General features: G+C 44.5%; 1 protein-coding gene across 1 annotated transcript in view; it reads right to left on the minus strand.

Moving 5' to 3' along the window:
- Window positions 1-14,649, minus strand: part of TTLL8 (tubulin tyrosine ligase like 8) — a 58,384-nt gene that overhangs the window by 22,739 nt on the left and 20,996 nt on the right. The window contains exons 8-9 of the mRNA XM_036867495.1: window positions 11,685-11,871; window positions 295-443 (exon numbers count right to left, since the gene is read on the minus strand). Of these exons, the coding sequence (XP_036723390.1) occupies window positions 295-443; window positions 11,685-11,871 (336 nt within the window). The remainder of the gene's footprint in view (window positions 1-294; window positions 444-11,684; window positions 11,872-14,649) is intronic.

The following is a 14,649-nucleotide window of genomic DNA, read 5'->3' on the forward strand; positions in this document are numbered from 1 at the left end:
CCCAGGCCCCCACTGCTGCTGGATGCGGAGTCCTCATTCCATTGCAGCAGCTGGCGAGCGAGCAAATACGAAAAAGAAAACTACAGACAGTCTAACTGAGGACTAGAGATGGAACTTCCTAATTAATCCTAATTACTTAGCAAAACTTGGAACAGCAGCCATGAAGACCAGGGTCACTGGGACGCCCGCTACCCGGGACCCGCGAGTCCTGAGCCCCCCAGGGAGCCTGGCGCCCAGCCCCGCCCCCGCCGCCACGGCTAGCTGTCCCCGCAGGGCGCCCAGCTCGGGACTTACCTCGGCCCCGGGACTTGGCCGCGGGCTTTACGATCCAGATGTTCCGAAGCCCGTCGATCTCCGTCTGAGGGTTCACAGAGGTGATTTTGTTCAGCAGAGCTTGGCACTGCGAAAAGTAGTTTCTTGAATTGGAGATGAACGCCTCGCCGCTACAAAGCAAGATCCAGAAAGCCCGTGAGGCTCCGAGGGCGGTGCCCAGGTGCCAGCAAGTGGCCGCCCGAGGAAAGGGCGAGGGGCAGGCGCAGAGCATCCTGCTGCCCGCCCGACGGGTGCCCGGGAACGTGGCCTGTAGGGTCGTGGGGACCCCCGATTTGAGGACACCCCGGGGCGCTGTGCCTGGGCCCAGAAAAGGTACCGGGAGATGAAGGCCAGGGTCCTTGTGCCGGACCCACGTCAGGGTGGCCCTTGCAGGCCCGTGTGGGAAAGCCGAGCTGCCCACGCCAGCAGCACCCAGGGTCCTGCAGCTCACGCAGGCTGGATGCCAGTTTAGTGTCCCGTGGGCTTGACTGCCAGATTGGCCATGGGGCCACCCCAGGAAGCCACCATAACTTAAGGGAATAAGGCAGGCAGACGGCATAGCTGTCTGGACGGGTTCAGAGCTCGGTTGCTGGTGCGTCCCTGAAGCCTGGGACCAGGAAACCCACCCCCGGGCCGCATCGCAACCCCACGCGAGGGGGGACTGCAGCAGAGGACACTGCGCGGGGCTCCGAGGCCACCTGCCACCACCTGCGGGGATGGCCCTGGCGTGGGGAAGAAGCTTTCTGGGACACGGACGTCTGTGCACAGTGTTGTGCCCACCCTGCTGGGAAGGGGGGGCAACAGGGAGGGAGAAGCGATGAGTGGGGTCCCCGATGGTGGGGGAGAGGCCCCCATACCGAGGAGCCGAGTTTGGGGCGTGAGAAAGCAGGAGCCCCCTTTGGTGCAGGGAACGTGGGTGACGGGTCAGACGGGGCCTCGCCCCCTGGTTCTAACAGGACACACAGAAGGGGAGCCCCCGGAGCCCCCTGGACCACCTTGGTGGTGCACACGCTCTACCTGACCCCAGGGAGAAGACAGGACCTGGCGGAAGCAGGTGTGAGTCCCGAGCTGTCTGTAACCCTCCCGTCCGGCAGCAGAGACCGGCCCGGATGCCATGCAAAATGAGGCAGGTCCCCGAGAGCCCAGCCTGATGGCCAGGGGCAGAGCTGCCCAGGAGACCAGCAAACGCAATCTCCACTTGCGCTCAGAAAGAAGACAGGGGTTGATCTTCCCTCTGGGAAGGGTCCCCACGGTCTCCCCAGGGCGCCCAAGCCCTGGGGCTCGGAACGAGGCCTCAGCCCCTCGCAGCGGCAACCGGGCAGGATGGAGTCCCCTGTGAGTTTGTGCATCACAATAGGAAAACTGTCGCTTCCCCCTGAGGGCAGAGGACGGAAGGGAGGAGGCGGGACCCCAGCCTAAGGTGGAGGCCTGGCCAAGCTCCCAGTCCCAGACACCCCCATAATCGCCAGAGAACAAGCACTCTCCCCCCAGATGCTGATGATAAGAAAGAAAGGGACACAGCACCTGCCCTTCTGGTCCGACGACACGCACACCCCGCGTGGGGACCCCGGGCGCCTCAACAAGGAAGGAACGGGGACAGACCGAGCTAACCGCCCTCTGGTTCCCTAACAAGCTCCCTAGCTTGGAAGGTGCCACAGCGGCCCTTGTGGGGTCTGCTGCTGCCACCCCTGGTTACACCTGGGACTTCAAGCCAAGGGCACAGCCCTGCTGGGGAGCTGACCATTCTCGCACAGGTACTCTCATGCAGGTGCCACCCGGGTCCAGATGCAAACACTGCCAACCCCTCAAAATGTTGCCCTGGAGACCACGTCGGCCAGACCCCTCTGCCTCTGACCTGTTCTCCCCACCCCTGTGTGGACGCCTCCTGGCACTGAACTTCACACCAGTGGCTCGTTCAGTCAACAGAACGACGTTGAGAGCCACGTGTGGCGTTGCAGGCATCAGCGGCAAGTTCTTCACACCGTTGGTGGTTTCCAGATTATGAATGAAGACCCTCTGCAGATGTGTTTTCATTTCTCTTGGACAAACGCCCCAAGCACGGCAGAGCTGGGTCATAGGGTATGTAGATGCCTCAATTTATACAAAACGCCTGAGGCTTTTCTAGACAGGCTGCACCGATTTCCAGACACCCCCGCCCCCCCCACCCCAACAGCAGATTAAGGCTCCAGCCGCTCCACATCTCGGCTGACCTTTCAGCCGTTCTTGTGGGTGTGCAGTGGCGTCTCTGTGGTTTTAATTCACCCTTGAATTATGAATTCAGTGATGCTTAGTGTCTCTTCATGTGCTGATTGGCCATTTGCTGTCTTCTTATGTGACATTTCCAATGGGATTATTTCTCTTACTGATTTATGGGCGTTCTTTAAAGATCCTAGATCCGAGACCTCTGTTGGATATACGTGCTGTAAATATGTTCCTCCAGTTTGTGGCCTGTCTTTTCATTCTCTTTGTAGTGTTTTTTGATAAACAGAGTTCTTAATGTCAATAAAGTACAATTTATCAACTTTTAAATTATGATTAGTGCTTTTAGAGAACTATTTAAGACATCTTTGCCTTCCTTGTCGTCATGAAGATACACTCCAATGTTTTATTATTTTTTAAACTTTCACATATCACATGCCACATCTCACATTAATTATTGTGTATTTGTGAGTCAGGATTCAAGGTACACTTTCTTTTTATAAGGATACTAATTGCTCAAGCACCATTTAGTGGAGAGACTAACCCTTCCTCACTGAACTGCAGTGGCACCTTGATCATAAGTGCTCAGACATGTGAGGAGCTATGTCTAGACTCTCCAGTGACATTGGCCTATTTACCTACCTTATCCCCAAACCACACTGTCTTAATTATTGTAGATTTACAGTTTGTCTTCAAATATGGAGCATAAGTCCTCTAATTTCATTTTTCTTGATCAAGGTTGTCTTGGTTTTTCGTAAATCATTTATATTTCCAAATAAATTTCAGAATCAGTTTGTCAGCTCCTCCCATCCCCCACCACCAAAAAAAATCCCTGCGTGGATTTTGATGGGGATTACAATGAATCTATAGATTAGCTTGGGAAAAACAAACATCTCTATACCACTGAATCTTCTAATTCATGAATGTGATTTTATACACACACACATACACACACAACACACACGCATACTTATTGGGTCTTTAATTTCTCTGTATAATTTTATAATTTTCAGTTTAGGGTTTTCCTTGTATTTTGTTATATTTTTTCTGGATATTTGTAGGGTTTTGATGTTATTATAAATTTCATTTTTAAAATTTCATGTTATGATTGTTACAGTACACAGAAATACAGTGGACTTTTGTATATTGACCTGTTACCTAGTGACCTTGCTAAACTGACTTAATTATGATACTTTCTTTATGATTGTTAAAATTTTTTATGTGCACAATTAGGTCATCAGTAAGTAAAGAGTTTTATGTCTTCCTTTCTGATTTTATGCCTTTTCTTTCTTTTTCTTGTACTATTAAACTCAACAGATTGTTCAGTCAGTACTGACTAGACGTCATGATAGTGGGAATTTTTGTTTCATTCTGATTTCTAGGGGAACACTTTCAGTTCATAACCGTTAAGAAATATATTAGCTTTAGGATTTTTGTAGATAAACTTTATCAAATTAAGGAGGTTTCTTTCTTTTCCTAGTTTGCTAAAAACAACAACAAAACTTAACATGGACACATTGAATTCCATCAGTGTTTTGCATCTATTGAGATGCTCATACAGTTTTTCTTCTTTATTCTGTAAACATGATGAAATTTACCAATTTACTTTTTTTTCCAAAAATGTTATTGTGGTAAAATACATATAACATTAAATTTACTACCTTAAATATTTTTAAGTGTACAGTTTAGTGGCATTAAGTACACTCACGTTGTGCAAACATCACCACCATCATCTTGTAAACTGAAACTCTGTACCCATTAACTCCTCGCCCCTGGCAACCACCATTCTACTTTCTGTCTCTGTAATTTTGATGACTCTGAGTACCTCATATGAGTGGAATCATACATTATTTATCTTTTTGTGTCTGGCTTATTTCACGCATTATAATGTTCTCAAGGTCCATCCACGTTGTAGCATTTGATAGAACTTCCTTCCTTTTAAGGTTGAAGAATATGCCACTGATCAACTTTTGAATGTTAGACCAATCTTGAGTTCCTGGAACTCAAGACTGGAAATGAAGAAATAAAATTGTTTTCTACAGTGACATATCCTGTATGTAGAAAATTCTAAGGAACACACACACACACACACACACACTGCAAACTATTAGAACTAATAAATGAGTTCAGCAAAATCACAGTTACAAGATCAATATACAAAAATCAATTGCATTTCTATACGCTACCAACAAAAATCCTAAAATTAAAATTAAGAAATTAATTCCATTCATAATAGTATTAAAAATAATAAAACATACAGGAATAAATTTAGCAAGAGAAGTATAAATTTTGAACTCTGAAAACTATAAAACATTGTTGATACACATTTTAAAAGTCCTAAACAAGTGGAGAAACATTCTATATCTATGGATTACAAGACTCAGTATTATTAAAAACCAGAAAATACAACCCATAGAGACAGAAAAAGATTAGTGGCTGGAAAGGACTGGGGTTGTGAACAAAGAGTGACTGAAGATGGGAACAAGGGAATTTTATGGGGTGATGGACATGTCCTAATACTGGATTGTAGTTTTATACAACTTTGTGAATTTACTAAAAATCATTGAATTGTACGTTTACAATTAATGGAGTCTATGGCATTCAAATTATAACTCAATAAATGTATTTTAAAAGTTGAACTGGAAGAAGTGGAAAAAATTGGATTCCTCCTGTATGATTACGAAGGTTTATGGTGGCAAAGATTGTCCTGCTGTGAACAGGCCGGACTGTTTGCTGATCAAGGGGTTAGTTCCATTTCAATTACATTAATGCTACTCTGATTTATGACAAGGCCATACAGTGGGAAAAGAAATACTTTTCAATAACTTATAAGTCATTTCCAATATTCATATGGAAGAATACATCTGGATACCTACCTAACACCATACACGAAAATCAACTCCAAACGGGCATGTGTAAAAATATAGGAAAGGTAAAATAATGAATATTTTAGAAGAAAACATAGGAGTATAAATTCATGACTTGGAAACAGCAAGGAATTTTTGAATAGTATTATAAAACATCAATCATGAAGAGAAACTAAGATAATTGGACTCTATGATGACTAAAGATTTTCACTCTATTAAAACACATCTTTAAGAGAATGAAAAAAATCCATAGAATGGGAGACAGTAGAAGGATGGGCAAGAAACTTGAATAGTGAATTCACAAAAGAGCATATCCACATGGCTAATAAACATGAAAAGATGATAAACTGCACTAGTTACCAGGGCAATGAACCTAGGAGAATTCATACGTGAGAATAAATAGAAAATTTCTGGAAAAGGGAGTAAAGAGAATGGACTATTTCTACCATGAATTAAATCATAAATATACAGTAATTAAAAGTGTACAGTACTATTACTAAGGTAAAAGATAGCAAGGTCAGTGGAAGAGAATACATACTTTAGAGTTAGACTCAAAGATATTAGAAAGACTGTCATGATGATGATGAGAGATGAGACCAGTGTAAGAGACATGTGAGACACAGTCTAACATATGTGTAATTGGAATCCCAGACAGAAGTTAGAGAAAGAATGGGGCAGAGGCAATATCGGAAAAAATAATGGCCAAGAATTTTCCAAATTTGATGGGAAGCTCCAACTAACAGACAAAATAAGCCCCACAAACCCAAAGCAGGATAAATACAAAGAAAACTGCTCCTAAAAGCATTATAACAAAACTGCTGAAAATCAAAGATAGAAAGAAGATCTTATAGCACCCAGATAAAAAGACACTACCTTCAAAGAACAGAAACAATACTACAGGTGATTTGTAAATAAAAGTTATGAAAACCAGAAGATGATAGAATAATATCTTAAAATGCAAAAGCAACAAAAACCTCTGCAAAGCTAGAATTTTATTCCAGTGAAACTATCTTTTAAAAATGAATGTAAGGACTTCTCTGGTGGTGCAGTGGTTAAGAATCCACCTGCCAATGCAGGGGACACGGGTTCAAGTCCTGGTCCGGGAAGATTCCACATGGCGTGGAGCAACTAAGCCCGTGTGCCACAACTACTGACCCCACGTGCCACAACTACTGAAGCCCACACACCTAGAGCCCGTGCTCCAAAACAAGAGAAGCCACCACGATGAAAAGCCCACGCACCGCAACAAAGAGTAGCCCCTGCTCACCGCAACTAGAGAAAGCCTGCGCAGCAGTGAAGACCCAATGCAGCCAAAAAAATAATTAATTAATTAATTAATTTTAAAAAATGCTTAACTTTAAAAAAAAAATGTAAAATTCTACTTCTTCTTCAGACAAAATAATCAGAGAGTTCTTAACCAGCAGATTGTCACTAGAAGAAATACTGAAAGACGTTTTTTAGGATGAAAGAAAATAGTAATGAAACTGCAGAAATGAATGAAGGTCCCTTAAAAAGGTTAATATGTAGGAAAACATAAAATTGCTGACTATTTAAAGCAATAATAAATACCTCACATGTAATTAAAACGTGTAGAAGGGAGGATTCTGGGAAGATGGCAGAATACGAAGCACCAGGAATCTGTCTCCCCACCTAGACAACAATTGCACTGGCAGAATCTGATGTAACTATTTTGGGACTCTGGAGTCTACTAAAGGTGTGCAACCTCTGAGGGAAGCCTTAGACCGTAAATTGAAGTTAATTTTGGTCAATACCAGCTCTTAGCACCGTAGCAGCTCCCCATCCCCCACCCCCGTGGCAGGCAGCTGTGCATGGGTCCTGGAGCAGCTTGCACATAGCTTGCAGGAGCCAGGGCAGGGAAAAAAGAACCCTGTCCTCCAGATATTGGGGATCTGTGCTCTGATCACTGATTGTTCCTCCTGATGATAGAGGTACAGACAAATAAGACAGGCAGCCATTATTGCTGGACCTCCCCCGCAGTGTTATAAACCCCACCCCCTCCAGCTGAAGTGCCTTCCAGGGGATTTACAGGGCCAGCACCCTTCCCTCCCCTTCATTTTATTCTTCTTTCCTTTTGGAGAGCCAGACATTAAAAGACTAGGACATTTAAAAACAACTGCATATAAAGGGAAAATTAGAAAGTGACTGTGCATGCCCAGAGAAAGGCATAGAAAAGACCTAAGAAGACCTTAAATTTACACCTCAGGCACAGAGACAGACTACAGAAATCAAAAAACCAAAAACAATAAACAGAAACAATAACATGAAACAGCAAACCCTGGAGAAGGAGAAGAATCTGATTTCCAGAGTTTCCAGCTCACCACAACTAGAGAAAGCCCACACAGCAACAAAGACCCAACACAGCCAAAAATAAAATAAATAAAATAAATTTATTAAAAAAAAAATTTAGTTGGAAAAAAAAAAGAAGTCCCTTCTTATCAGTTATTATTTTTAATGTAAGTGGATTAAATTCTCCAATCAAAAGACACAGATCTGCAGAATGAATTAAAAACACATGATCCAACCATATGCTGTCTAGAAGAGACTCACTTTAGATCTAAAGACACAAATAGACTGAAAGTAAAAGGATGGAAAAGATATTCCATGCAAACAGTAACTAAAGAGAGGAGATGTGGCTATACTAATATCAGACAAAATAGACTTGCAGTCGAACAGGTTACCAGAGACAAAGAAGGACATAATATATTAATAAAGGTTATATCTTCTTCAGCAAGAAGACATAACAATTATAAAAATTTATGCATCTAATGACAGACCATCAAAATACATGAAGTAAAAACTGACAGAATTGAAGGGAGAAATAGACAGTTCTACAATAACTGGAGACTTCAATACCCCACACTCTCAATAATGAATAAAAGAGCAAGATGGAAGATAAGGAAATAGATGACTTAACACAGTAAATCAACTAGATCTAACAGAAACATACAGAACACTCCACCCAACAACAACATACACATCGTTCTTAAGTGCACATGAGACATTCTCCAAGACAGACCATAAGTTAGGCCACAAATTAACTCTTAATAGGTTCTAAAAGATAGATATCATACAAAGTATCCTCTCTGATCACAACAAGATGAAGTTAGAAATCAACGACAGAAGTACAACTGGAAAATTCACAAATCTGTGGAAATTCAACAACACTTTCTTAAACAACCAATGGATAAAAGTAGACACCACAAGGGAAATCAGAAAATACTTAGAGATAGGAACTTCCCTGGTGGCACAGTGGTTAAGAATCCACCTGCCAATGCAGGGGAACATGGGTTCAAGCCCTGGTCTGGGAAGATCCCACATGCCGCGAAGCAACTAAGCCCGTGTGCCACAATTACTGAGCCTGCGTTCTGGAGCCTGAGAGCCACAACTACTGAGCCCGCATCCACAACTACTGAAGCCCGTGTGCCTAGAGCCCCTGCTACGTGACAAGACAGGCCACCGCAATGAGAAGCCCACGCACCGCAACGAAGACCCAGTGCAGCCAAAAATAAATAAATTTTAAAGAAAAAAGAAAATACTTAGAGATAAATGAAAATTAAAACACAACACGTCAAAACTTATGGGATGTAGTGAAAACAGTACCAAGGGGAAAATGTAGAGATATAAAGGCTTACATTAAAAAATGAGAAAAATCTCAAACCAATAACCTAACTTTACAGCTTAAGAAATTAGAAAAAGAAGAACAAACTAAACCCAAAGCTAGCAGGAGGAAGGAAATAATAAAGATTAGAGCAGAATTAATCAAAATAGAAAAACAATAGAGAAAATTAATAAAACCAAAAGTTGGTTCATTGAAAAGATCAACAAAGTAGGTGAACTTTTAGCTAGATGGACTAAGGAAAAAACAGAGAATACTCAAATTACTAAAATCAAAAATGATATTAGGGACATTACTACTGATTTTACAAAAATAAAAAAAGATTATAAGAGAGTACTATGGACAGTTGTACACCAACAAGCTGGATAACTTAGATGAAATACACAAATTTCCAGAAACACAAAACCTACCAAGACTAAATCATGAGGACATAGAAAATACGAATAGACCTATAACAACTAAGGGGCTTGAATCAGTAATCAAAACTCTCCCAGCGAAGAAATGCCCTAGACGTGATGGCTTTACTGGTGAAATCTACCAAACATTTAAAGAAGAACTAATACAAGTCCTTCTCAAACTTTTCCCGAAAATTGAACAGCTAATAAATGAATTCAGCAAAGTAGCAGAATACAAAGTCACCACACAAAAATCAGTTGCATTTCTATTTCTCTTTTTAATTCTGTGATTGTTTTATATATTCTGATGCAGTATTCACTACATCCAAGTCCAGATTGTTTTGATTCCTTTGATTGGATTCTTTTCTTATGAAATACCCTCTTTACGTCTATTAATACCTCAAATACAGTTGGAGATTTTAACTAGGCTCTCTCAGTATCTCAGAGAACAAGCAGGCAAAATAATCAGTAAGGATATAGATTTGAATAACTAATTTGACTTAATTGACATTTTTAATAACACACCACCTAGCAATGCAGATATGCATTGTATTCAAGTGTACATGAAACAGTTACCAAAACAGATCAGTGCTGATCAGGGCTGAAAGCAAGTTCCGCCAAAATTCATGTTTATTTTTTATTTACAGTGAATATCTGTATACAAAAAAAGAACCTTGATCCTTATCTCTTATCTTACACACGAGTTAAGGTTAATTAGTCATGAAAAGCTAAAAGTGAATGGAAATACAGTAAAACATGTAGAAGAAATCATAGGGGAACATCTTCATGACCTTGAATAGTCAAAGGTTTCTTAACCAGGACTCTAAAGGACCTACCATAATAGGGAAAAAATGAAAACAGTGGACCTCATCAAGAGATTCCACTGAAAGGTAAAAAGACAAGTCATGCACTGGGAGAAGGTATGCTTAATGTGCATCTCCAACAAAGGACTTGGTGACGAATATGTAGAGAACTCTTAGAAATCAACTTTATAAACAGAGAACCAACCTCTTTCTCTTTAATGATCAAAAGATTTGAATAAGCACTTCACGAGAGAACATAGCCAAATGGCCAGTAAGCATATGAAACTATGTTCATCACCATCGGCCATCAGAGAAACGCAAACTAAGACCACAATGAGACGACGAAGAAGGGAAAATGAAAAAGTGTGACAATGCCGAGGGCTGCCCACGGCGCGGGGAGCGGGGCGCGTGGACACGTGTCACGGCTGGCTTACGAAGCTGCACAGCCACTTTGGGAATTGTTCAAAACTGGCGGTGTCCCACCTGCCCATCCACAGCAGGAGGAGTAAGGGCTCTGTGGTCTATTGAAAGGACAGGATTCCGCACAGCAACAGAAAAGAATGAGCTTCTGCACCAACTTGGATAAATCTCACAGGTCTTGTGTCGAGCAGAAGTCACAGATGAGACAGCCCGGCCTGTAGGATTCCATGAACATGAAATTCCACAGCAACATTGGTGGAGGTGGTGGGAATCAGAGGAGTTGTGACCTCGGTGGGGTCCTGCCTGGGAAGGGTTACCAGGGGGGCTGGGGGGCTGGGAATGTCCTTTATCTTGATCTGGGCGGTGGCTACACCGTGAGCACATATGCAGACTTTCATCCACCTGGAGAAATACCATCAGCACGTGGCGTGCCCTTTACTGTATTTACATCCAATAAAAAAGAAGATACTTGATCCAAAGAAGGAAAGGAGTAGAACAACAGAAACGACCCTGGGATGGTGCGTGTGGGCTGCAGGCAGACCCTCCAAAACAAGGGCTCCAGCTTTGCTGCCTTGTTCCCTCGGCGGAGAGCTGCTCCCGGCGCGGGTGCTGGCCCGCCTCTGCCCCAGCTCCGCGCCGTCGGCCACTGTGAAAAGTCGCAGCCCTCCGCAGAGGGCCCCCGGGGAGTGAGGGGCAATTGAAGGTCGTGGAGTCAGGAGGCCTGGGCCGAGCAATGGCCCCGCTAGTCCCGACCACCCAGAGTCAGCCAGGCAGCCTGGCCGCAAAGGGGACGCCCACGGCGGCTGTGGCCCCAAATGACGCAAAGGACACGCAGGGTGCGCAAGGTGCCACAGGCTCGCCCGGCCGTGTCATCCTCTTATCAGCCAACAGGGGCCTGGGCAGGCACCCAAAAAGGCACCCCAACTCCCAGACAGGCGCCCCAGACGTCCCAGGGGCCAACGTCCCCAGACAACCCCTAAAGTCCACCCGGCGTCCTCTGGATAACGCGAGCCTCGGGCAGGCCCCAGAGGGCGCCGACCAGGCGTCTTACTGAAGGAGCGTGTAGTACTGCTGGGTCAGGTCCTGCCACTCGTCCTCCGTGAGGTCCTTGGCGGCGTCTTCAGCGAGGTCGATGTCCCCGTGCTCCAGCCGCCCCAGGTAGGCCTCGCACACCCTGCACGCGACGTCCACCAGCTGCCCTGAGAGGCCTGTGAGCCTCGGTCCCGGGCTCTCAGGAACTGAAACCCAAAGACAAGCACGTGGAGCCTGGGCCACCACCCGCCCCCGTGCAGTGGCACCACTGGGGGTGCAGGCAAAGGCCACCCCACCTGTCTGTGCCTCAGGGCCTCACGGTGAGGGCTCTCGCTTCTCTGGGCAGCCGCCCTGGATGCCACACCTGGGTCTGGGCAGGTAACCTTTCCCCTCCCGAAGCTGCCCCCCCACTGCACCGTGCCCCCCACCCTCCGACTAGACTCTCAGCCCCTCGGGTGGGAATGAAACAGCACTTCTGATGAGCTCTCCACAAAACCTCTGCTTCTGAGCACATACTTGATCCTCAGTGAGAAAAGAACAGGTGTTTGTGGACAGCCCTGCAGTGATGTCTGCCGGCCCTGTGGGAGACTGGGAGGAACACCTCCCTGTACATCTGGCACTTCTCAGAGCCCCAGCCCGTGTGGGCTTTGTGGCTCTGCACATCCGACCTCCCACGCAGCACCCTCTCCTTCTGGAGCCCGTGAGCCAAGATCGCTGTTGGTCTGGGGAGCACTGAACACAGGGAGGCCCCCGCCCAGGTGAAGGCAGACCTCATGCACATGGCCCCCACCTCATGTGGCGGCCTGCCCCCCACACAAAGCCAGCGGTCCCCAGGCTGGATGCGGAGATGGGGTGAGAGCTGAACCCTGTCGTGGGGCTATGGGGCGGGAGCCTGCAGAACAAGGCTGCTTGGAAGGTGTACGGGGACACCTGCACGAGCCCCAAGCACAGCCACTGAGATGGCAGCCCTGATGGACCCAGCGGCCGCCAGCAAGCACGGACCCGGGAGAAAGCGCTCGAGGTTTGCGGTTGCTGCGGAGATTACAACGTGCATTTCTTAAATGTGCTGAGGTGAAATTCACAAAATATAAAAATGACCATTTTAAAGTGAAAATTCACTTCTGGTGTCCAGCATGTAAGGAGCCTGGAAGTTGCCACTCCACCCTAACAGCAGGTGAAAAGCTGAACAGACCGGAAAATCGCCAGCTGTTCTTAGATCTGTCAGAGAACTGAGGTCACAGGGCAAAAGCCTGCCCCAAACTGGAGAGACGGATGGGCAGGTACAGAGAGTCACCAGAGCAGAAACCTCTGTGGGAGCCAGCACCAGGGAAGGAAACCCACCTGCTGCAATGGACGGATTGCGGGAGGCTCAGCGTGGACAACCCTGAGAGTTAGAGACCCCAGGGGTCATTTTTAGGGGGCCCCATACTTTTGTCAGTTTTACCTCCAAGAGCTTGACCTGGGGGTCACAGTGAGTATTGGAGGAAAATCCCCTTGTGTTTCTGGCAGGGAGAGGAGGAAAGGAACACTCTGTTCTTAACAAGGCTGCCCTCAGGAGAAATAGTCACCAGAGTGTGTGACCTGCCAGGGTTTTATCAGGGCCTAATCAACGCTGGGGCAGGAAAATACCCAGCTCCACCACCTCTAGCCATCCTGTCCCACCAAAGGGGGGAAAAAAGGAGAAGCAGTGGTGAAGTTCACAGTCTAAGGGTACAGGCTCACCAAAGACTGAGACCTGATCACAGGACTACAGAGCACTGTATCAGACCAAAAAAAAAAAAAATAAAGAGGGGATTTTTTTTTGCCAGTAGACTTGGCTTGCAAGAAATGTTAAAAGAAAGAAGTCCTTAGGAGAGAAAAAAATGGCATAAATCAGAAACTCAGATCCACATAAAGAAAGGAAGAGTATTAGAGAAGGAATAAATCAAGGGAAAATTAAAACTTTACTTTTTTAATCCTTAATTGATCTGACAGAACATAATAATTTAATAATTATTATTAAAAATAAAAATAGCAAAAATGTATCCAGATTATAGCTTATGTATAAGTGAAATAAATGACAGCAAAGATACAGGGCACAGGAGGAGGGAATTAGGAACATTTTGTTATAAAATATTCCCATTACTGTAAAGTGGTCAGTTTTACTTGAAAATGCAGTTCGATTCATTGTAAATGTATATTGCAAACTATAGGACAACCACAAAAAAATTTATATATGTCTATATATATCTGCTATGCTAGGAAAAGAAAGAAGATGAAATCATACAAAATGCTCAATTAAAACCACAAGAGGCAGAAAAAGAGTAGAAAAAAAAATAGGAACAAAGGACAAGGGCAACGAATAGAAAACAGTAATAAATATGGTAGTTGTTACTCCAACCATATCAATAATCACTTTAAATGTCAATGATTAAATGTATCAATTAAAAGAAATTACACAGTGATCAAGCAATAAGACCCGACAGTATGTTTTCAACAAGAATTCCACTGTAAATAAAGACACATATAGATTAAAAGCAAAGGGATGGAGAGAAATATACCATGCTAACACTAATAAAGGAAAGCAGGAGTATCTGTATTAATTTCAGACAGAACAGACTTCAGAGCAAGGAAAACTATCAGGGATAAAAAGAATGTTACATAATGATGAAGGGGTCAATACAACAAGAAGACATAGCAATACTTAACATGTATGTGCCTAACAACAGAGCATCAAAATACATGAGGCACAAACTGATAGAACTTCAGGGAGAAATAGATGACCTCTATGAGAGTTGGAGACTTCAACACCCCTCTCTCAGAAATGGATAGATCCAGCAGGCAGAAAATACATAAGGACATAGGTGAACTCAATAGCACCATCAATCAACTGGATATAATGGACATCTATACAGTACTTCATCCAACAACAGCAGAATACACATTCTTCTCAAGCTCATTTGGAACAGTTCCCAAAATAGACCACTTTGGGGCCATAAAACACA

Source organism: Balaenoptera musculus, chromosome 10 (genome assembly GCF_009873245.2).
Source record: "Balaenoptera musculus isolate JJ_BM4_2016_0621 chromosome 10, mBalMus1.pri.v3, whole genome shotgun sequence".
NCBI lineage: Eukaryota > Metazoa > Chordata > Mammalia > Artiodactyla > Balaenopteridae > Balaenoptera > Balaenoptera musculus.